The sequence below is a fragment of the Aythya ferina genome, assembly GCF_964211825.1.
Source record: "Aythya ferina genome assembly, chromosome: 18".
Classification (NCBI taxonomy): domain Eukaryota; kingdom Metazoa; phylum Chordata; class Aves; order Anseriformes; family Anatidae; genus Aythya; species Aythya ferina.
Genome location: NC_140317.1, coordinates 12,528,613 through 12,550,677, shown reverse-complemented (window position 1 = coordinate 12,550,677; position 22,065 = coordinate 12,528,613). Strand labels below are relative to the sequence as shown.

General features: G+C 45.9%; 3 protein-coding genes across 14 annotated transcripts in view; 1 reads left to right on the top strand and 2 right to left on the bottom strand.

Moving 5' to 3' along the window:
- The window catches only part of TBC1D16 (TBC1 domain family member 16), a 31,629-nt gene extending 22,590 nt beyond the window's left edge, over positions 1–9,039 (bottom strand). For 2 of the 8 annotated variants that reach the window (XM_084492379.1, XM_084492385.1), the window contains exons 1-4: positions 8,856–8,919; positions 7,473–7,681; positions 2,457–2,692; positions 798–1,425 (exon numbers count right to left, since the gene is read on the bottom strand). In XM_084492379.1, coding sequence (XP_084348505.1) covers positions 798–1,425; positions 2,457–2,634 — 806 coding nt within the window. In that variant the 5' untranslated portion in view covers positions 2,635–2,692; positions 7,473–7,681; positions 8,856–8,919. Of the gene's footprint in view, positions 1–797; positions 1,426–2,456; positions 2,693–7,306; positions 7,375–7,472; positions 7,682–8,154; positions 8,291–8,855; positions 8,920–9,014 lie in introns of those variants that run through there. The other 6 variants (XM_084492380.1, XM_084492386.1, XM_084492382.1 and 3 more) reach the window with 6 other exon arrangements.
- The window catches only part of CBX4 (chromobox 4), a 69,225-nt gene that overhangs the window by 46,708 nt on the left and 452 nt on the right, over positions 1–22,065 (bottom strand). The window lies entirely within an intron of this gene.
- Positions 9,081–22,023, top strand: CCDC40 (coiled-coil domain 40 molecular ruler complex subunit). 5 transcript variants are annotated; one of them, XM_084492374.1, is made up of 18 exons: positions 9,081–9,206; positions 10,405–10,570; positions 10,778–10,914; positions 11,400–11,483; positions 11,566–11,785; positions 12,614–12,771; positions 13,642–13,764; positions 14,159–14,280; positions 15,034–15,277; positions 15,387–15,569; positions 16,475–16,720; positions 17,492–17,705; positions 18,256–18,425; positions 18,764–18,855; positions 19,461–19,581; positions 20,270–20,458; positions 20,888–21,046; positions 21,650–22,023. In XM_084492374.1, exons 1-18 carry the CDS (start codon positions 9,192–9,194, stop codon positions 21,896–21,898), a joined length of 2,892 nt encoding a protein of 963 aa, XP_084348500.1. In that variant the 5' UTR covers positions 9,081–9,191; the 3' UTR covers positions 21,899–22,023. The 5 variants fall into 5 exon arrangements, with proteins under 5 accessions (XP_084348500.1, XP_084348499.1, XP_084348501.1 ...); XM_084492373.1 differs by having other exon boundaries at positions 10,757–10,914; XM_084492375.1 differs by lacking the exon at positions 9,081–9,206 and adding an exon at positions 9,269–9,461 and having other exon boundaries at positions 10,757–10,914.

Sequence of the window (22,065 nt, the reverse complement as noted above, 5' to 3'; positions counted from 1 at the left end):
AAAGTTCAGCTCCATCCTTAAGATCAGCCCTACAGTGCTTCATAAACACACGTGTCCTCTCCAAGATGGAACCGAGTGACACGCTCCAGAGACCAAGAGACCACAGACCAGAAAGCCAGAAACACTGCGGATCAGTACAGTAAGTAATACTGTAAGTAATAAGGTGCATTATGATGAACTCCTGCTTTGCCAAGATGCCCTCTTTCCCCTTCGTGGAGCTTACTGCAGATACCATTGAGAAGCGTTGATATTTTGATATACCAGTGTTGCCTAAAATATCCAGGTTGAACATGTCAGAATTAATATTTCTGTCGTAAGTGGGACCTTGTTGTGAGCACCAGCACAACAAGCTACCACACGCAGACTCGGTGTCACCACAGTGCCTTACAGATAGCCAAGGCTCGCAGGAAGTCAAACAGACGCTTTGATGTGGCTCTCCACAAGAAGCAACTAGCACATCTCCTCAGCAGAGCCAATTAGACCAACAAAGGACCATTCTAATTTAGTAATGCTGCTGCCAGGGCTGAAGACAGTTCATCTGAAAGACCCACACATGCACAGCCCTGCGCGATGGACAAGGCGAAGGTTCACCGAGCAGAAGCAGGACCAGCCAACAAGCAATTTCCTGTAAATTACACAGGTGTCGTAGTAGAGGAGGAATTACAGCAAGTCTGAAGCCAGACACGGCATTCAGCTCAATGCCAGCGTCAAACTTCTCCATTTCCTCCAGCATCCCCAGGCTCAGCAGCCAGCACCCGAACTATTCACCCAGAAACTGGAGTAAAGGATGAACTCACCTGCTTTCATTATCCAGAAATACTGAACTACTGCTTTTCCCAAGGGCTTCGCTAATGGGAGAGAGGCAGAACGGGGAAGAGAAGGCATCAGAATCAGAGTCAAAAGTACTGTCCCTGCTCACATCATCAGCAGACAGCTCCAAGGAGCCCTCATCCTCCCCCAGCTCCGGCCTGCAGTCCAGACCTTCCTCCGTCCCCTCCACCGACAGCTCCGACCTGTTCTGCTCGTCCTGAGAACTGATTGTCGAGAGGATTCCTGAGTCACTGTGGGCAGGCTGCGGGGAGCTGCGGGCGCCGTCTGCGGCCGGGCAGCACTGGGACAGCTTCTCCCCTTCCGAAGAAGGGGAACTGATGTAAGCCCCATCTTTTACGAGCTGCGATGCAGTCAAGATGTCTTCTTTCAGGATCACTGCCCCTTTCTGCTCGGGGGGAGAAGCCTGCTGGACAATGCCGAAACCCTGAGTGTGGCGACCACGCTTGCGGGGAGCTTTCCGGACAGGGGAGCTCTCGGGAGTGATGTAGCGCAGGGCTTCTTCATCCTGCCTCTGAATGCGGGAGTTTGGGACCCAGGCGAGGATAAGCGTGGTGCCGAGCAGCTCATCCTTCTCCATGTACAAGCACAAATAGCCTTCAAGAGAGCAGAGCAGTTCTGTTAGAACGCACATTTATTCCTAAGAAACCATGTAAGCCAGAAATCTGCTCTCCACCACTTCACCACCATTACACTGGGGCAAAACAACCCCTTTTATTTATCAGGAGAGGATTTTGCTATAGGAATTGTGGAGTTCTCAACATCATTCAGTATTTACAAATAACTTCAAGTCTACATATGGCTTTTGAATAGTCTAAATTCCCTCTGGCCTAAGTGAATGTAGAAATTACATCCAATTCTTTCAACTTCCTGGACGGATTACTAATCAAGAGTAAATTCCGCAAGATGTTGCCACATGAAAAGCTTTTACTGTTTGTTAGTTAAACAATGTCAAGTGCCAGCTAAACATTTCTTTTTCAAGAATATTTACCTTCATATAGCCAAAGGGCTACAATTCTCATGGAAAGCCAATAGAAAAGAGTCACACGCACGAAAGGGGAAGCGTGGGTCAATGTTCACAGAATAATTAGTTTTGTGAAGTTAAGCCAGTAGCCACGGCTCTCTTTGATGAGAACATGAAAGAGCACAGTAACAGAAGAGAAGAAAGGGACAGGGACAGTATTCATCTTCATTTACTCCAGTGCATGCAGCCACAATCAGGTTTTATTTTCCCTTTACCAGTGGGTGATGAGGCCGCTCCAGCAATGACAGTTACAAGATGATACTTGGTTTCCCTCACCCATACACGTATTTGAAAGAGCAACAGAAGTTACTGCCCTCAAATGACAACTGTTCCTCTTCTGGCAACACAAAAGGATGTATTGAAACAGGTAAATCCACACTAGCCCAGAAGAGAAAGGAGGAACGTCATCAATTTTCCTATTAAAAAGACAGCTGACGGATCAGCCTGTGGGGATGGCTTTCCTCAGGCCCTCATAAGACTGCTTTGCCCCATACCCCACCAGCACCTCTTCATTCTTTAGAGCCCAAGACATAGAAACTCCCCAGGAGAGAGGAAAAAAAAAAAAAAAAAGGGTGAGCAGGCAGTGCCTGCAACTCGCCATCACCTGGATGGTGCTCCCCGATGCCTTGCAGCAGCTCAGGTGGGTGGACACAGACATTGTTCTTGGAGTAGATAATCTCCCCGTCAAGTATGGAAGATGAACTGCTGCTGCCACCAGGATTCAGGGTCAGGAGGTCAGAAGCTTTAGAAGAGGCACGTCGGAGGAGTCGCCCCAGAGACATTGCCAAGGAAATGTTTCCATTATCTGTCAGCTTTAATCAGGAGCCCAACTCAGAAGATCTGTCAAGAAGGAGGAAAGAATAGCGTTAGAACAAATACAAGGATGGCACAGCATATGCCTACTGCTGTCTGAGAAGGAAGAAGTCTCCCATTGACAGCTGCGTCATTTCTACAACTCAAGCAAGAGAGATCCAGAGTCTAACATCACCTCTATATTTTAAAGATGCTAAAGTGCAGAATCCTGGGATGTTTTTCTTGGCTGCGAAGGAGAAAAAAAAAAACACACAGAACACATTTTAATAGTTACTGCGGGGAAGAAACAGAAAAATAATGCTTGTCACTGAAAATTGCCCATTAAGGGAATAGCTCCGAGGTGCAGAGCTGCCCCATGTATCACTGTCCTGGGGATGTCAAAGAGAATCAGAGTACACCCTAGAGGATTCCTTCAGCACAGAGTAACTACTGCACAGCCACAAGAACACTAAATGTGGGGCTGCTGCTTCATCCACAGCACAGTAACCAGCGATCTCCAAGTGAATGTTAATTAAAACACGTTCATCTGGTGCTTACCGATTTTTAGCATAATCCTGCTGGGGGGTTTGGACGATTTTATTTTATTTTATTTTTTATTTTATTTTTTTGAGTGCTGAGGGTTAAAAAGGGCTCTTTTGCCACTTATCTCTGAAAAAGCTATGTTCAACAGAGCAGGCAGACTCCAGTAAATGAGCATGCCAAACCAAGGCAAATATTTCATCTATCAGTAGTAACTTTTGCTATCTGTAGCGTACAACCCCCAGCTAACCACCCAGTAAGCTTAGTACACAAATGAGAGATGCTCTTCATCGGGGCAGACGAGGAGCTCTACAGTGAATCCCGAGGGGTCCCTCAAGCCACAAACTATTTAGCAGATGAATCAGGAAGACAACTTGATGTGGAGGAAGGGCAGGTGGGTCTCGCACAAAGCAGCACCGCGGGAAGCCCAACGCAAGGCGAAGCAGAGCGGGCTCTACCTCCTGCTCCCACCCCCAGCTGGGGAGCACAGCATCAGCAGCGCTGCTGTTTCTGTTCTGCCAAAAGTACACAAGGAGAAGAAACATCTCCTCTTGTTCCTCTGGATTTGCAGGGCCTTGCTTGCTAGTGAACGGGCCGGCCTGACCTAGCAGGCGCTGTACACAGCTGCGGCACGCGGAGATCAGCGCTGCGCGTTCCTCCGGACGAGTCGCACGCCACGGTCCGCAGAGCACGAGGGCAGCCAGAAAGAGAAAGAAAAGCAGACAGGCTTGGACTCGTTCTGTCAGGGGCAATGTGCACAGCAAATATTTAGGGGTGAAAGGCAAGCTCTGTTTAACGCTGAATAGCTCTGATTTCTTTAAACCCGGTTTTAACAATATCTCCGGATAAACAAGGAAGGGAGGAGGCAGGGAGAGCAAACGGAAACCAGCACTTCCCAAAACGCAGAGTGAATACTGCAGGGGAGGAAAACAGCTGTCCCAGTTCGGATTGGGTTTTGCATACAGAAGACAGCAATGGAGACCGCTGAGTAGTTGACAGAGACTTCATGAAAGGACAAGGTCCTGGTTTATCTGGCCCTTGCTAGATTCGTCAGGTTGGACCACAGCAGGAGCAGTTTTTGCTTTTCAGTATTTGCTGGAACTTGATGGAGAAGCCTCAACCCTGTACTGCATTCATCATGTGTTTAAGAGAAGAGATTTACTTTGCAAGTCCTACACACCACTGTCTCCTTCCAGCACCGAACACAACGTGTGTGTTCATGTCTCAGCCCTGAGAAACAAACATGGAGGGAGCCATATGCTCGGTCTTGTCCAGACAATCAAAAAAATACAGTAATGTTTCATGCTGTAGGTCGTATCTTGGAGAAAGTTATTAGCTACAGAACGAGTCACCTTTCCTCTTATTGCACCCTGCAAGAATACAACCAGTAAACTCTGCTGCAATTCCTCCTTCCTACCACCACGTTACAACACACCATTTCGACACTGCTGAGGGAGTCCGAAGCAGTGATGTGGAGCAACCTGCATGGCACTGGGGGCCCTGCACCTCCCAGGCACCTGAGGAGGTCATCACAGGAGCTCTTACTGCGTTTCGTAGGCAGCGCAGTCTGCCCATCTCTGCTCCCCTGCCGCCAAAGCTGAAACCAGCCCGAATATCCAGACCTTTAGCTACGCCAGCAATTTCATCTGAACTCTAAAAAGGCAAAACCTGCCTAAGCAAGGAAGGAAGGTGGTATCAAGGTGCTGCAGCTGTTGACCAGGAAATGCTTACTTAGAAAACACAAGTGAGCTTTTCCTGCTAAGGACAGCAGATGGAGATGCAGGCACGAAACAAGAGCTTGTATGATGGCCTGCTGCAGCTCTCCAGGGGTGCTCAGGAATGCAGGAAGAAGTAAAGAGCTTCTCTGCCAAGAGAGGCAACATTTAATTAGCTTTTACCTTGTACAGAAAGAACAAAGCAACAGGTAAAGATCAAAAGCTGCTCCCTGGAAAGCAGGAGGAATTTGAAGGTAAATATCCCTTTGATCCTGCAGAACACCTGTTGCTTCAGCGCTGCCCTGATGTGCAGGTGGAAGGCGCTGCAGGTACACACACACGTAAGCAGGTTGGAAAGAGGAAAAAAAAGCCAGGAGGTCCAGAATACGGCACCTTGCCAGTATGGAAATTTAACGTGTTACATTTGTCTTCTCTGCTGAAGAGCTATCCATCAGAGATCAAACAGAAGTCCACTACGATGCTGCAAACAAACAGCCAAACTTCCTGGGATATATGAATTCCATCCGCATGACTCAAATTAATCCCTTCACCATCGCCACAGGCTAGGGAATTCTGTCTAGCTTTGGTCACAACATTAAAGGAGATCAGATGCAAGTCACTGGACAGTTTCAGAAGAGTGACAGGAGCAATCTGGGGCATGGGAAGAGATTGACAAGGAAAGATAAAAGGGGAATGCATTAAAAATCTTCGTACACCTGAATTGTCACTGCCAAAGGAAGGAAGAGCTGTCTATGGAGGATAGGAGAGGTAGTAAGGCAACTTGACTAAACGAAACATTCCTTGCCCCAGTCTTTCTCACAGCAGGGAGATAACGGTGTACCTGGATAAAGCAACCTGAAGAAACCATTTACATCACTGGGGGTTTCAGAAACAGTGTTCAGAAACAGATGGCCACGAGGCACTATTCAGGCAGTCGGTCCTAGCTAGGACAAGCTGATGGACTGCACCTCTGAGGGTCACCTAGTCTCCCTGTGCAACCCCACAACTCTGAAACACAGCCTGTGACTCTGCCTCTCCTTTCCCTGAGCTCACGCACCACAAACCAGCAAGTACCAAACCCACCCAATCTGCAGGGTTTGCTCCATTCTGAGCCCTCTCCCATGCGGGACAGCGCCTGCATGCAGGGTCCATGGGGCCTGGGTTGTGAGAAGCAGGTGCTGCCGCTGCCTCTTGTATGGCTTGGGAGGCAGGCAGGGACTCTGCCCTACAGCTAAGTCAGCATGAAATTCACGCTGTTAAAAACATACTTTACATATTAATTTTCTATTTATCCCTGATCTGAAGGGATTCTTTTCAATGTGGCAGAGCCAACCCAGTTCTCCAGAAGCTGAAGCACTGAATTAGCTGATCAGCTCTTGCTCGGTGCCAATATTTATTAAGCACATATACATTCTCTTCTCCCACACATCAACTGTTGTCACTAAAATCCTTGCTACAGCTAGCAAGTCTGTTCTCACAGCCCCTGGCTGCTCTCCCAGTCGGTGCCAGCACTTCTCAGCTACACGAGATCTCAGAAACGCGCTGGGCAGCCAGCTCCTGAAGTCACCCCGATGCCCTCTTCGCAAGAGCCTGACCAGTTCCAGCCAGCAGCATCTCAAGTAGCGCTGGCTTCTCGCCTCGCTTGGAAATGCCCTTCCCCTTCTCATAAACAGCAAAATCCTGTTTGGCTTGGCAGATTGCACCCTCACCTTGGCAGACGCTGCCGGACCAAATGTTGCTGCCTCCGGTTGCACAGGATTCCTGTCTCTGGGAAAGGAGGGCAACGCAGGGCTCCTGCCCGGGCTGACACCGGCTCCAGCACATTACTCACAGGCTGCGCAGTGTGCACGGACACTGGAGCGAAGCCACAAGGCTCCTCTCACAAAAACCTTTGCCTAGGGGGGCTGTGCTCCAGGGAGGGCAGCAGCCTAAAAGTCATGATGCCGGACACTGTGTCTGGCAGCAGACCTCGTGGCTCCAAGGGCAAATTTTCTTTGCAAGAGTTTGATAAATTTACGAGCAAAATAAGCCAAACTACAGGGCTCTTGAAGTGAAACATGTGACCCACAGCATGTCTGGACACAAAGAAGAAACGAGAGCTGTCAAAATCACCACCAAATTTGAGCTTGAAACACCATAAAAAAGAAAAGCGCAGCAGGCGTTTCCCCCTCCCCCCTTCTTTTCTCTTAGTATCTTGCATTTAATTTCACACATTAAAGGGATACAGATTCACTGCACAGCAGAGGTCTCAAAACCCGCAGAAGTTGCTGCTTCCTCCTCACGTTGGGAAGAGCAAATGCTAAGCTTGCATTTCTGGCAACCCACAGCAGAAGTGCTGGGAGTCAGGGCTCAGCAGCTCGCCAGCCCTCTTCAGGGCTTTCTGCACACCCCTCGGCTGGGCACTCACTTGATCAGCACTCCTCTACGTATACACGAGAGCAGTTGCAGCGACCTTCCCTTTGTATTGGAATACCTCTACATTAGGAAAAAAAAAAAAAAATGCTTTCAAAACTGCCAGCTATTAGCTAGAGCTATTTAGGATGACCTAGCCAAATCAAGGAAAAAACGTTTACCGCAGGGAGCCACTCTGAAGTCATCCCGTTTCACAGGGAGAATTATATAGGTCACCAAAAACTCTTTCATTTCTGACCTGCAGGTGCAGCCGAGTGCAGAGCAAAGGGAAAAGTAACAGCAGCCACCAGCGCAGGCTGAGATCCCGACGCTCACGGTACTCGGCTTCCAGTCACTTCAGTGGAGCAGATTTTGCTCAGATGCATCTCAGCTGAGAAGGTAAAAAAAAAAAAAAAAAAAAAAAAAAAAAGGGACAGCAGACTAAATACCGCAAGTTGTGACTCAGAGATAAAAAGGGAAATGAAATACGATCATTGGAGCCTGCTGGCTGCTCCCAGCCACACCTGCTTAGGCATAAAAAAAGCAAACAAAAAGCTTTCCGCTCCTCCAGCGCTAAAAGTCAAACTGCGACATACGCTGTAGTGCGAGGAGCTTATTTGCGCCATATGTCCCCGTGTCCCGAGATTAACCATCATTTCATATTACTTAAGCGCAGCAGCTAACGCTTTAATGGCTTTTTATTTACTATGCCCTGTAGCCACGGCCTGATAACTCTCGCCGCACTAAACGCCCAAAGAGCAGCTAAAGGATCCCCGGAGCCCTGTTTGACAGACAGCCTGACAAAGTAATTGCAAAGATTTTTCTCCCCCCCCCCGCCCCCAATACACCACAAAGGCTGCTAACTCTGCACATCCCACAAAGGCTGGGAGAAGCGGCCGCCACGAACTTCCACGGCTGCAGCCCGGTTATCGCCAGGCTGAGGACCAGCTCCAAAAGCCCCGGGCAGCGGCCGCTCCTCCCGATTTTTCCGTTTTCTCTCGGATTTCTCCTTTTTATCGCCTCCCCCCCACCGCACCGATGAATAACCCGGCACCTCTGCGGGCAGAACCGGGAGGGGATGGGGATGGGGATGGGGGGGGGGTCACAGCCCCCACCGGCAGCACCCGGCCCCTGCCCGGGGAGCCCCCAGGCTGGGTGGGCAGTGAGGGGGGGACCCGAGCGGGGCCGAACCGGACCGGGGGGGCTCGGGGGGGCCTGGGGGGTCCGGGGGGGGCGCTCCGGGACTCGGGGGGGTCCGGGGGTTGGGGGGGGGGAGAGGGGCAGGAGGGGAGACAAAGAGCGGGGGTGCGGAGCGGAGCGGGGGGAGCACCGGGGGGCACCGGGGGAACCCCTGCACTCCCCCCCCCACCCCCCCAACGGGGCCAGCACCGGGCCCGGCCGCCCCCAGCCCCGTTTGGTCCCGGCAGAGCCGAGCCCGGGGTGGGAGGGCACGGACCCGGCTCGTGTCCGCGTGTCGGGGCGGGGACACCGGCACCATCCCCGTCCCCGTCCCCATTACCCCCGGGGACCCACCGGGGACCCCCCCGGTCCCGTCCCGCACCCACCGGGTCCTGCGCGGGGCCCGCCGGCCGCCTCCTGCCGCCACGGCCCGCCGGGGTGTGCCCGCCCCGCCCCGCCCCGCCCCGCCCGGTGCCGGCCCCGCCCTCTGAGGAGCTCCGGGAACGGCCGAACCCCTCCCCCCCCCCCCCTCTCGGTGCCGTTACCTGCGGCGGGGCCGGGCCCGGAGGCGGCCCCCCCCCCGCCGCTCCGCAGTGGTGCGGCCCGAGGCACCCCCCCACATACACACACACCCCTTCCCCCCCCCTCCCGGCTGGGGTGCAGTGGTGCGGCCCGCCGCTGTCACGTGACCGGGTGTTGACGCGTTGCCTGGCAACGGGAAGATGGCGGAGCCGGCGGTGAGTGCGGGCCCGGCCCCGCCGCGGGGCTCGGCCTGAGGGCGGCGGGGGGAGCCCGGACGCCCCCGCCCGGCTCCCGGCCCCGTGCCGGGTTGGTGAAGGGCTGGGCGAGGCTCCCCGCGTGTTCCCTGCGGGCCGCTGTCCGCCCGGAGGCGTTGTCGGTGGGATGAAGTCAACCGGCGGTGCCCGCGGTCCTGGTCCGCACCCAGCGCAGGCCGCAAAAAAAGCTCATCCTGTCACCGTGTCCGCTGAAAAGTCCGTCCTGTCACCTTGTTTTGTCACCTTGTCTTTGTTTCTCGTACGGCTCTTAGTGCTTTTTGCCATAGGCAAATTAGAAAGGAAGGTATCCGAGTGCTGCAGGTGTGCACACGTGCGCTTCTTAATTTATTTTTTTTAGGTTTATTAGTGATAACGAACTGCAGACGTCTTCTGGGTGCTGCACAAAGTTTGGATTTGACAACTGATGATAGCGGATAAAACAGCGTCTCTTTAAAAAGAGAGAAAAGTGAATAGTTTGGCCCTGCATTCCTTAATGAATCCCTAAGAGAACTTTTTTTCTTTAGTTCTGACTTAAAAATGCCTGAAGCTTTAAAGTGGCTTGTAAGATTTTTCTTAGGATCTTTGCTGTCTTAATACTAGCTTAGTGAACTTTTTTGCAAATTAGATTAAACTTATAAATGAAACTTGTGTGCGCTGTGACAGAAACCAGTCCTTTGAATACCATCCTGGTAACGTTAAGTGAAGTGCGCTGCCTGTTATCACCCCGCTGTGCTGCTTTTAGCCTGTGCTGTGTGCTAGACACCGCAGGCAGAGAATGGGAATGACAATGAAGAGGACGAAATCTGATTCACAGAATGCATGACCACTGTTTGTACACTCAAGCTCTCCCATTGCAGGAGCAGTTTTACTGATGTAACTGTAAGATCAGAACTAAAAGAGAGGGAAGTGAACTGGTCCGACGTGAAGTATACAAAAGCTCTGAAAAAAATTGAGAGGTTCCTTTGCTGTGTTACATCTTTGTAATGTTCTTTTGTCAGGATTGACACAGGTTTGCCAGTGTATCTGTGGGCTGACTTTACAAGGCTTTTTTGTTGATTCTTTGTCTGTATCGTTCATATCTCATAACAACAAAAATGAGCAGATTTTTAGGTGCAGATAGAGTGAAAAGCTGATTCTGGTGTTCTATTTCATGGCCTAGGAAAAATCTTCTGAGGCTTTCTCAGCCAAAATGCAGTCTGACAGTAACCCTCCTGACCTGGGAGAGATGGAGCAGCCCACAGCTGAGACAGACAGCCCTTCCCAGACATCGTCAGGAGCTCCTATGCAAGTGCCTGCGTTTTCAGGGGAGTTGAGCACAGAACCAGGTACAATTCAGTTCCTTAGTAACGTCGCAATACTTGATACCATCTAACAAGCAGTGTCTGGCTTTCTCCCTTTGTCATCATTGTGAATATAGCCTTAGGCACAGTACTATAAAATATTATTTTATTTTGTTTTGTTTTGTTTTGTTTTATTTTGTTTTATTTATTTATTTTCCCCTTTCTATTCAGAATCTGTCTTTGAGCAATTAGGTCAGCTTGCTAATGAGCATGGTGGCCAAAGACAGGAACAGGAAGACCAGCAGCCTGGAACTGAGGAAAATGAAATAAGTGGAAGAAGTGAGGAACCAGCAGAAGAAACACAACTGGTTGTCTTGGATCCAGAACATGTGAGAAGTCTCCAGATCTTGCCATTTGTTACTGCAGACGTGTTATTTGTATTCATAGCTATTTAAAACATGAGGCAAACTGTAGGCAGTGGCTTAGCTGTATGCTAAAACTACCTTCTTATAAATAGCTTTTGCAAAACGGCTAACTCCTCAATATTAAATTTGAAGTTGTAGTTTCAAAAGCGAGCAACGTAGCAGGCATATCATTTACTCGTGAAAGAAATACTTGCAACAAGAGTGAGTAGAGGGTTTCTCAGGTGTAGCTCTCCTGATGTTTCTGATTTTTAAATATTCTCAGCAGTCATCTTCTGATTTCAAGAAACACCTGCAGTATAACTCCTGCAGTGAGTGTAGCTAGAATGGGAATCCAAGCCTCCATGGGACAGAATACAATGTTTAAGCAATAGTGGGAGTAGTACTAAGATTCCTTCATATTTTATTTACATGAGTGTGTTAAAACTATCAACGTCATACTTCTTTTACAGCCTCTGATGAGAAGATTCCAAGCTGCCCTAAAGAATTACCTTATTAAGCAGATGGAAAAAGTGAACCTAGAGCTTCGGGAACTGGTATATAGCACTCTTTCTTTGCCTTCTCATTGCATCCCATCCCAAGTGAAGTGAGATAACCAACTTCCTCTTGTGTTTGCAGAGGACAGCAACGAAGAAGAGCCAAGTACAGAGAGAAGAGCTTGGGGTGATTCTTTACGGAGTGCAGCAGCAGCTGGCCCAGCTGCAGATGGAACTGGAGAAGAGCCATGACCGTCGTTCTCAGGCAGCCGCAGCACGTTTGCAGCTAGAAGAGGAACTGAAGGGCCTCAAGCTGACTTACAGGAAAGTGTGTCAGAACACAGATGATGAACGCAAGAAAGGTGACTGAGGCAGTCCTTGTAATATTGCCCTCATTCTAGCCCTATATGAAGAAATGAATTTGAATACAAGCCAACCACTAGATTTTAGAGTACGGTAAATTTCACAGGGATTGATGCACCCACTGAGAAATTTTAAAGATGTCTGGTTGCCATACAATTTATATTGCTATGTTCTACTGCTGAGAAGCACTTCAGGGCTGAAACTAAAACTCCTCCTGGCGGGTAGGCTGTTCTGTGATTTAGCAGAAGGAAAATGCCCATCATGTGATGTCTGGGTCTCTGTAAGAGTGTGCTTAAAATGCAAGGATTGTAGGCATTTAGGAGCATCTACGAGCATGAGAGCACCATCCATGTGGCAGCCTATTCCAGTCAAATAAATGAACTTAATTCAGTTTTTCTTTGTTGCAGGCATTTGGATAGGTTACAGTAAATGATTTCAATAGTGAGGCTCGTAAAGAATTAAAATAGCCTAGATATTTTTGCAGTTTATTTTAAAAATAAAAAAATCAAAGAAGCATTCAAGTCTGAGAGAGATACAGTTCTGTTTTGGGGTGGAGGAATGCGTTCACAGCCTACTGAAGCCCTTCCTTTGATTTCCTTGGTATCTGTTTGCTGAGAACTGAGGAGCCACTTACCAAGACCTTTAAATTAGCCTATAGAGCTATAATTCATATCTGATGTCAATTCTCACTTGAGGGAGGGCTAATTTACCTGGTGGGCATCTGGATTTTGCTTGGATGCTTCTGTGTTTCTTTCCCTTTTATCTCTGCTTGAAGTGTGTCCTACAGACATACTTTTTGGTAAATACTCTTTCTCCTGCCACCCCAGTTTCTGCAATGCAGACCCAAGTGGAAAACTTGGCCTTACACCTCTTCTACATGCAGAATATGGATGAGGATATGTATCGTAGTATCTTAATGATGAAACAGTCAGCAAAGAAGGCTGAGGCACAGAAGGTCCAGGCTGAGGTGGAAAAGAAAAAACAGGTATCAATTAAAATTGTCTGCCTTTTAATAAATAAATACAGGTGGCAGTGGTGAGCCTTGGAGGAGGTGCTACCTTGTTAGGAGAAAGGCTATAAGGACAGACTTAGGGAAGGTGTGTGGGGATTTTTTCCCAAATAATTGGAGGAAAAAAAAAAAACAAACAAAAGACACACAAAACAAGGCAGTCTTCTCTAAAAATGAGGAGAAAAAACACTACCAAGGTAGTGGCATGTACTGCCAATTTTTTTTTTTTTGTCAAGCCTTTGAATAGTAAATCGCTCTTCATGTAAGCAAAGGGAGATGAAAGCAGAAAGCTATTTAGTGAAGAATTATGTTCAAGTTTCAAGAATTATTCTGAGTCACAACGAGTTTCACAATGAAAAGCAAACTTTGAAAATGGAATGAATCTGTTGGTGTGCTGGAGCTCCCTCTGCTGCCTTCCCTTTGCAGCAGGATGCAGACTTCGCTTACAATTCTGCATTAAAAAATAAGCATTTGAAGTAGAATAGATTTAGATGTTTTTTAACAAAGCATTTTAAAGCATAAATTATTAAGATTCCCAGCTATTGCAGAGGTGTTGCAATATAATATATAGTGACAGGAATGAATGCTAATTCGGATCTAAAGTATCGATTTACTAATGTAAATGGAATAATAAAAAAAAATCAGCAAAGGAGGACTCGTTCTTCTATAAGTTTTCTGCTGCATTTATGGCAGTCATTCATACTTGAACGGAAAAGGTTCACTAAAGGTTCTAATCCAGTTGCTAATTTAATCCTGTTTCTAGCCTATGTTATGTTATTCTTGTTGAACACAGTTGATTAAGACCAAGATCACATTACTCCAGAACTGATGATCCTAACTCTTTAGGATCTCCTAGTGGACCGCCTGACAAGAAAAGCTTATGAACTGGAAGAACAGATTGCTTTGTTTGAAGCTCAGTTTGTGGCCCAGGCAGAGGACACAAAAGTAACTCGACAAGCAGTGAATGAGGTAGGAAGTGCTTTTTTTTTTTTTTTTTTTTTTTTTTTGCTTCTGGTTAATATTTCCCTCTGGAGAGACAGCCCCTGTTGGCTTATGCTCACATGATACATACAGTATGGGCCAGAGTTTTATAGTTTGTTCCTGTTTGCTGGCACGAAGACTTTTTTTCCCTTTGTCGTTAAGAATCGTCTGTAAATCACTTCCTCCTCCACTTTCTTAGCATTTTTTTTTCTTTGAGAACTATAACTTTTCTGTTCTCTGGTGTGACAATAAACCAGACATATAAATTGAAGCTGTTCCTGCCCAGCATATTTTTTATAGAAAAAAGCATTGCATTGTAATGTGAATTTGGTTTTGCAGCTCAGTACAGGGTTAGCCTGTTTACAAATTCTCTCTTCCCTAGGCTTGTATGGAGGTACAGGCTATTAACGTGGAGAAGAAGCGACTGATGAACAACTGGACTAATAGCTTGGCTGGAATGAAGCAAAGAGATGAGGTCTATGTTGCCACACAGGAGATGCTGAGGTATGGCATTTGAGAACCATCCCAGGAAAGACCTCAAATAATTTGGGTCTAAAAGGGACAGTGTGTCTTCTGACAAGTTTGTTACTGTATGTGCAGAATATGTTAGAACAAGTCTGTTGCTCTGAAGCACATAATATGTTTAATGGCTAAGAAGTACACTTCTTTGCTACTATTTTTTACCCCACAACACAACTGACACTTGAAGTAGTTTTTCTTCTTTAAAGCTGCTTAAAATTTCTTCTGTTTGTATTTTATTCCTTCAAAAAGTTACTTTGCTTTTGCACTATCTCACAGTCCAAAGACATAGACATCAAGAAGGATTTATCTATCACTTTTGGTTAGGATTTTGTGATGCCTTCAGAAGTTTTCAGGAAAGCCATCCTACTGTTGCCAAAAAAAAAAAAAAAAAAAAAAAGGTTTTATTTATCTTGGAGTCTTAGAACCTGAGTTATTCTCTGAGACCAAACAATATATTTTAAATGTTGTCATCCACCAGGAAAAGCATGGGAAAGAGCAGCATGAGAGGAAATGAAAGACGCAAATAATTTTCCTATGTATATTTCCTTTTAAATCTTAATATCTCCATCAGTCTTTTGAGAACTCTGCACTATCAGAGTAGAATAGCCTTTATAAAGACTTCCTTCTCTGTTCATTTGTTGCTGCAATAGCATGTTTGAAAAGAGCAATACTAGATGACTGTTCAGCACGTGAACCAATCCATGTGATGATTTTCCATCCTCTTTGCCTCTTCAGCAAGCACAGACATGACCTCAAGTCCCTAGAAACAGACATCGATATCTGTAGAAAGTCAATCAGGAAGGAGGAGGAGAGGAATGAGATGCTTGTCACCACCCTGAGCCGTTCACAGAATGATAACAACACAACAAAGAAACTGATTGCACGGTGTGTTTCAAAGCAGGAGGCCTTGAAGGTAGAAACTAGCACCTATTCTCGCGTTCTCCATGAGACAGAGCAGACCATCAGAAGGATCAAGATGGTGAGAAGAGTCACTTGGAAGAAGAAACCTTTTGAACTGTACATAAGTATTTAATACCCTTCCCCAAACAGTTGTAGTGATGCTCTCCTGAGTCTTCCCTACCTTTTAGGATCAAGCTGCTTGTCTGAATGAGTTGTTAACCATCAGTAAGGATATAGAGAAAGGAACTGAAACCAAAGAGCAGATGGAGAGTGAGATCATGGCAAAGCTTCAGGACCAGATGATGTCCAGCAAAGCAGAAAAGCAAACCTCACAGCTGGTTGCAAGACTTCATCAGAGAAAAATAGATCTGGTATGGTATCTTGTCCACTTGGGAGAGCAGGGGAAGGAAACAGGTTGCAGTCATGGCCTAGAGTAGTGTTTGTCAAGTGTGTTCTGTCAGTGTCTTTTTGCTTCTCATCTTTAGCTCTACAATTGAAGCTGTGCTGGGTTTTGATCCCATTTTAGCTCCTCCGGTGATCTCATTGCAGAATATTGGTGTATGCAAAAGAGTTTATCAGAAAAGCCTGACACATAACTACCATCATTTCTTTACTTAAAGAAAAAAAGAAAACAGGGCAGAATGGTGAATCCTTGGAATATTTACTATAATGTGTTACAAGTTCTTACATCTTTGAAGAAGATAGACAGAAGTACCACATGTGCACTGTTAAAGGCACGTGATACATGTATACTCTCAGTTTCTAAATAAGGCTTCCAGTCTAAGGAACAGTCAAAACAGACTCGTGGTTCTTTATGGCTTAATAAGTTGCTCAAGTTTTGCTCTCTTTGAGAGTGTGAACAGATAAGAAGATGCAGCACAGTATTTATCACACTGAGTTGTGTGGGCTGGCACTAATACTTCATGCTCACACCTCTGCACTGGTGTTTTTAAATCAGGTGCATGTCTTAAGTGGCTGGAGGACTGCAAGGGTTGGTTTCCATTGTGAGAAAAGCATGGTCTATTACAGGGTTTTGGGATGTTTAGACTTCTTAATACTTTCCAACAACCTTATGACAGGGGTAACTATAGCTATCCCCTGCCAGTAGATGGGGAAACAAAGGCACTGCAATGGTACGTAGATTTCTTACAGCTTGTAGCACAGACCAGGGGGTAGAATCTCAAGTCCTTGATTCCTGTTCCTTGGTAAGTGGGCATTACAAAACAGTGTCACCAGCAGTAACTCGTTGGTATGCCTTCTGTCTGTCTATTATTAGGAACTGCAGTTTTCCAAGGTTGAGAATGACACGACCCAGGTTATTATGAATACAACACACACTAACTGCAGGCTGACAATTCTCCAAAAAACGCTTTGTGAGCTGGACAAGGAAATAAAAAATATCCATGATCTGATCAGTCGTAGTGAAAGTGAGATTGCGAAGTGCAGTCTTCTGATTGAGAACAAGCAAGGGGTCATCAGGCAGTACAACAAGAAGTTGGAGGTGCTTCTTTCTCAGCAGGGGGTATGTACTTTTGCATTTCTGTCCCAAATTCGATTTCAATCTTTGTGGTGGCCACAGATGTCCTTGATAATTGTAATTGTGTAAGTGTCAGTTAAAACTTCAGGCATCAGTATGGTGATTGAGAAGCTGCTGTAATTAATGTAACTGTTTATATTTGTCAAGCAGTTCTTAATGCATGCAAAGAGGAGCTGGCACAGGGAACTGCTGTGAAACGAGGGTGTGCCTAATGCAGAAGTCTGCAGGGAGTTGTCTGTACCTGATGAAAATATCAAATGACATCAGTACTCTGGGAGTAAATAGGATAACATTATAAAATCTAGAAAGACTGACAAGGGGAGAATAGAACAGGCTGAGCGACTCAATTTATTTGGTAGTTGGCCCTCTTCGTATGATACCCAGCACTTTGTCCCTCGCACTATGAACTGGAAGGCCATTATGGATACCAATGTGAAAATGAGTACTGTGGCATACACTTGGCACACTTTTGGAAGTCCAGTTGAACCTGTTGTTGGCACTTAGGTTGCCCTTTCATCACAGAATCTGAGGACCTTGTGGGCTTCTGTTGCATTTATTCCCATGAGGTCAGGCAGTCCTATTAGTCCTATTCAACCATGGGAAACAGAGGCAGAGAATAACTAAGTGACAAAATAACAATATTGTTGAAGCGTTCAGTAGGCATTTCAGCAGTTGAAATGGCCTTCTGCAGTGATGCTATAAACAAGTGCTCCAGCAGCTTCCATCTGATTGATCCCATATCTTGCCCTCATCTAGGGGCAAGAATTAGGACCATTGGAAATCGAGGCCAAGAGGCTGACCAAGCAGATAGAAGAATGTAATTCTGAGGTGTTGACACTACAGAAGTACTGGCTCAATCTGCAGAAAGAGCTGGTCAAGCTAACCGAGGAACGGGAGGATCAAATAACCTCCTTGGATATGTTAAAGAAACAGATCACAATAATGCAGCAGAAGAAAGTGCGCACTGAAAGTAAGTCATTCCCTAACTCTTTTTTAAAACATTCATCTATGAATGGAGGAAAAAAAGGGGAGCAAAGGCTTACAGACAGGTTATGTTAATTCTTCACCAAAGAATGCCCTCGGTGTTTGATATATGTGTAAGCAAGAATGCATATGGCCCCAGTACTACTCTCTGGGACTAAGAGCCAGGCACCTTCTGCTGTTTTGGTGGTCATTATATCCTGTCATGATCGATCCTGCTGTCTTAACTGATACAGATGACCTATAAGTGACCTTGTCATCTGTTACATGCCTTTAAATAAGTTTGCAAATAGTGGGTAGGCAAATATTCCCACAAATGATAGCAGTTTCCTTGGCCAAAACCAACTCTTTTACATAGTGGTAGTCTCTTTCAAAACCTTAATTTGATTTTGGGGCTTTCTGGAAAAATGTTTTGGCTGGGTTTGTGGGACACAGGTGTGCAATGTTACCTGGTCTAACAGCAGTTCGGTACAACTTGGTTGTATTCAACCCAGTGCTCTTGGGAATTTAAAATCTTTCTTTTTTCTGATCACCTGTAGATGAAATTCAGCAGGAAATAAAAGAGCAGAAAAATATTGAACGTCACATGAAGAGCATGTCAAATGACTTGATAAAGCTGAATGTGTTGATCAACAAGAACAACAGCAGCTTCACGGAGCTGCAATATGGCAACATTATCACAGAGAATGAGTTCATACGCTCTCTCAAGGTACAGAGGCTCAACTTCTCATTTCTAGGTCACAGACTCCCAGGCCATTCCATGACTGGGCTTTTGAGAGATTTGTACTGCAGGTAGCCTAGAAGAAAATAGCTTTGTGGTATAAAACAGTATGGCCAAATGGAAATTATATAGTTATTCACACACACACAAAAAAAGTGCATTTCTTTATTGCTTAATGACTTTTATTACACAGCAGAAACAGGTCAGGTATGCTGTTTGTGGAGTATTAGAGACCGAAAAGGATGTATAGATCAGAGGCAAACGGTGATGCTGTAAGTCTTTCTCAGTCTGACAACTTTGCATTGTTTTATGCTTTCCAAATCTAGGCAGCAGAAAAAGAATCAATTGAGATGCAGGAGAAGCACAGTCGATTGACTGAGGAGAAGGAAAGACTCTTAAACAGCCTGGTGGAAGCAGAGTAGGTACCAGAGTGATTCTTGCTTTATGCCACAGTCTTAGCTCTTTTGGGTATATACACCCATGTTACCTTTTTTCTCCACTCACCAAACTCAGCCAGCACCAGCAAATGCACTTCTGTCCTTCTTGGAGAAGATTAAAGGAGGTTAATGAATTTTTGGAATGCAGAAGCTGAAAAGTGGTTTAGCTATCTCTGGAACCAGCAAGAGACAAGATGATACTGGTTTTAATGATTCCAGCATACTTGCTTGTGCTGAATGTCACCGAGACCTGTATGGGAAGACTGCGTATGCTATCTCCCCTGCCAGTAACCCAGAGCAAGCGTGCTGTACTGGGCAATTAATCGAGTCCTATCAGTCTAGGCTTGCTTGCTTTCAGTCGTCTTGCCATTTCTCGTGAAGCTTCCTGTATGAATCGTGAAGCTTCCTGTATGATTTCATGCTGTTCTGTTGCTGCCTCTTTACATGTCCTGTATGCAACCTTCTAGTTTCTGTCAAACCATTCAGTTTTGTGTTCAGAATCAGCCTCAGGAGAGTGGTGCCATTGACACACAGAGAGAACGTTCTCTGTTTATGGAGGCACTCCTTTCCTTTTCTGTCACTGAAGGCATCAAATCATGCTATGGGAGAAAAAGATCCAGCTGACAAAAGAGATGCGTTCAGCAGTGGATTCTGAGACAGGACAAGGTGAAATCCGAGCCATGAGAGCAGAGATTCACAGAATGCAAGTAAGTCACTGAGAAAGAGGACTGAGGAGGGGGAACTGCACACAATGTATTTACCTTTGGAGTTGATGAAACATAAGGCAGGAGATGAGAAACAGGATGGAGAAGTAGCATCTTCAAGGCCGTAACAGTACTAGAAATTGTATCACCCTGCAGCTAGATTGAATTAAATACGTTCAGCATGTATGCACTTTATGCATTTCTTATGCAAGCTATGTAATATGCTGCAGCACATTAAGATATACCTGAGGAATTTTTTAAATGCAGTATGTCTACCACCTTATTTTGTGACCCCAATTTGTAAGGAAATAAATATGGATTACTAAATACTGCATCATCTTAATCACTGGCTACAGAAGTCTTCTATCTTCTGGCAACGCAGCTCTTTGCTTTTGTTCTCAGGATATTTCTGCTCTTCTGCTTTTGCTATTGTTAATGAGTTCCAGTGAAATATTTTGAAGATTACTTTCAACAAGTTGATACAGAGTTGATGACTAATCCTATCCTCTGCCTTCCAGATCCACATAGGGCAAACTACATTTGGATTTAGAACAAATTTGGCAGACAAAAGGTCATGTGTCACACACATCTGATTTATGTTGATGGGATGCGCCACACAGAAGACTTCAATTAGGGGCCATTTGTAACCATTTGTTATTTTCAAACTGTTTTTTATTTTGACAAACGGCAGGTCCGCTATGGCCAGCTGATGAAGCAGCAGGAGAAGATGATTCGTGATATGGAGGCATCTGTTTCTCGTAGAGAGGCCATAGCAATTCGTGGAGAAGGTCAGAACAAAACAGATAAGAAACATTTCACCAAGAGTGATTTCCACCGCAAGAAACAGGAGCTGAGAAAGAAGATCACTGAAACCCAGAAGGTGAGCAAGTAAAGCAGGGCCATGAGAGTTGCCGTGACTATCATTTGCCTTGTAATTAGCACCAGTGTGCACTTAGCACAGATGCATGGGATGTCAATATGCAGACCCTGCACTATGTAGGTATGGCACTGCACAGTGGGCAGGCTTTGGAAACCGTTAAAAAACAAAAAATAGTTCTGGGAAGATAGCCCACTCGCTGGCAGGGCAGCATGAGAAGCAGAAAATGTCCTTCACTCAGTGGAAGTGCTGCTCAGCAACAACTAAAACATTGGTATGTTATCAACGTTATTTTCGTCCGAAATCCAAAACATAGCACCATACCAGCTCCAATGAAGGAAAGTAACACTATCCCAGCCAAAACTAGGACACTGGGAACGCAGCTGAACAAAAGAGACAGAATCTCACGTTTCCTTCTTTTCCATTTACTAGAACGCTCAAGACTGTAACAAAATTGTCCTGGAGCTGGAAAGCACGCAAGCATCCCTTAGTGCCACCTGCTTGGAAAAGCAACAAGAAATGTGCACACTGCAGACTGAGTCTGACAGCCTTGATTCAGACACAGAATATCTTCAGAACATGAAACGATGGGTGAGTATGTCCACTTCCCTGCAGTGTGCGAGTGAGTTAGAACCTGCTACTTTCTCCTCTTGCCAGCTCCCTTGTCTCACTACTATCTTGAACTGGGAACACTTGGCATGTGATTGTAGCAGCAGTTCAAGTTAACTGAGCACATTTTGATGGCTGAAGTGGAACTGAATTGATGCTGCAGTTTCGTTCTTAGTGAGGCAGCATTCACCTGGAAACATCAGCCCGCACGATCTTACTTGAAAACACTGAGTAGAAACTGTCCTTTGTGAGGACCAGCTGGCTATTGTGAGGACACTACAAATTTGAAAGCCAGCTCATGGCCTTCAGTAACCTTCTATGAAATGTTAAGTTTAAATTTTAAAATTTAAATTTTGACCCTTTTGTCCTGGCCAGGGTTGCCTTGTATGCATGTTTTTTTCTCTAATTTATGGAATGCTGTGACACAAGTCCAAATCCATGGAACTTCATCAAACTCTTCCTTAAGAACCCCTTCTTTTTCAAACTATGGTTACAGTACCTCCATGCAATGAATGGTGTTGTTTACTTAGCAGATTGCACACAGAAAAGAACTATCAGAGTAATTTCCGTTACTGCTTTTCTCAGAACCTTTTGGAGCTTGTGTCCTATCAGACGCGCCAGAAGCAGCTGCAGGCAGTGAAGGAGGGGAAGTACACACCCCTGTGCAGCACTGAACAAGCCTGGAGAAATGAGCAGCAGAAGCTGCAGGAGCGGATTCATACTATTAGTGGCATTGTCCACCGGGTCCAGCAGGAACAGCCTCAGTACCACCGGGCTCTCCAGTGGCTCAGCCAGTGTTTGGAATCCAGGCTCGGTTCCCAGGAAGCATGTTAGAGACACAGGAAACCACCTGTGAATAAATATAACCAACTGCTCTCCCTCTTCTAGCACTGGCATTTGTAAATAAATTGAATAAACCTGCGTCAGCTGTACATCTGCATTAAATACTCACTGAAGCAGTAGTGCTGCAAAGACTATTGCAACACCTTTGTCTCTTTCAC

Excerpts from the sequence above, each read along its gene's own strand:
- CCDC40 (XM_084492373.1), top strand. Across the intron at positions 12,772-13,641 it reads AGGTGGAAAAGAAAAAACAG|GATCTCCTAGTGGACCGCCT; the intron begins GTATCAATTAAA and ends CTAACTCTTTAG. Across the intron at positions 19,582-20,269 it reads CAGAGATTCACAGAATGCAA|GTCCGCTATGGCCAGCTGAT; the intron begins GTAAGTCACTGA and ends GACAAACGGCAG.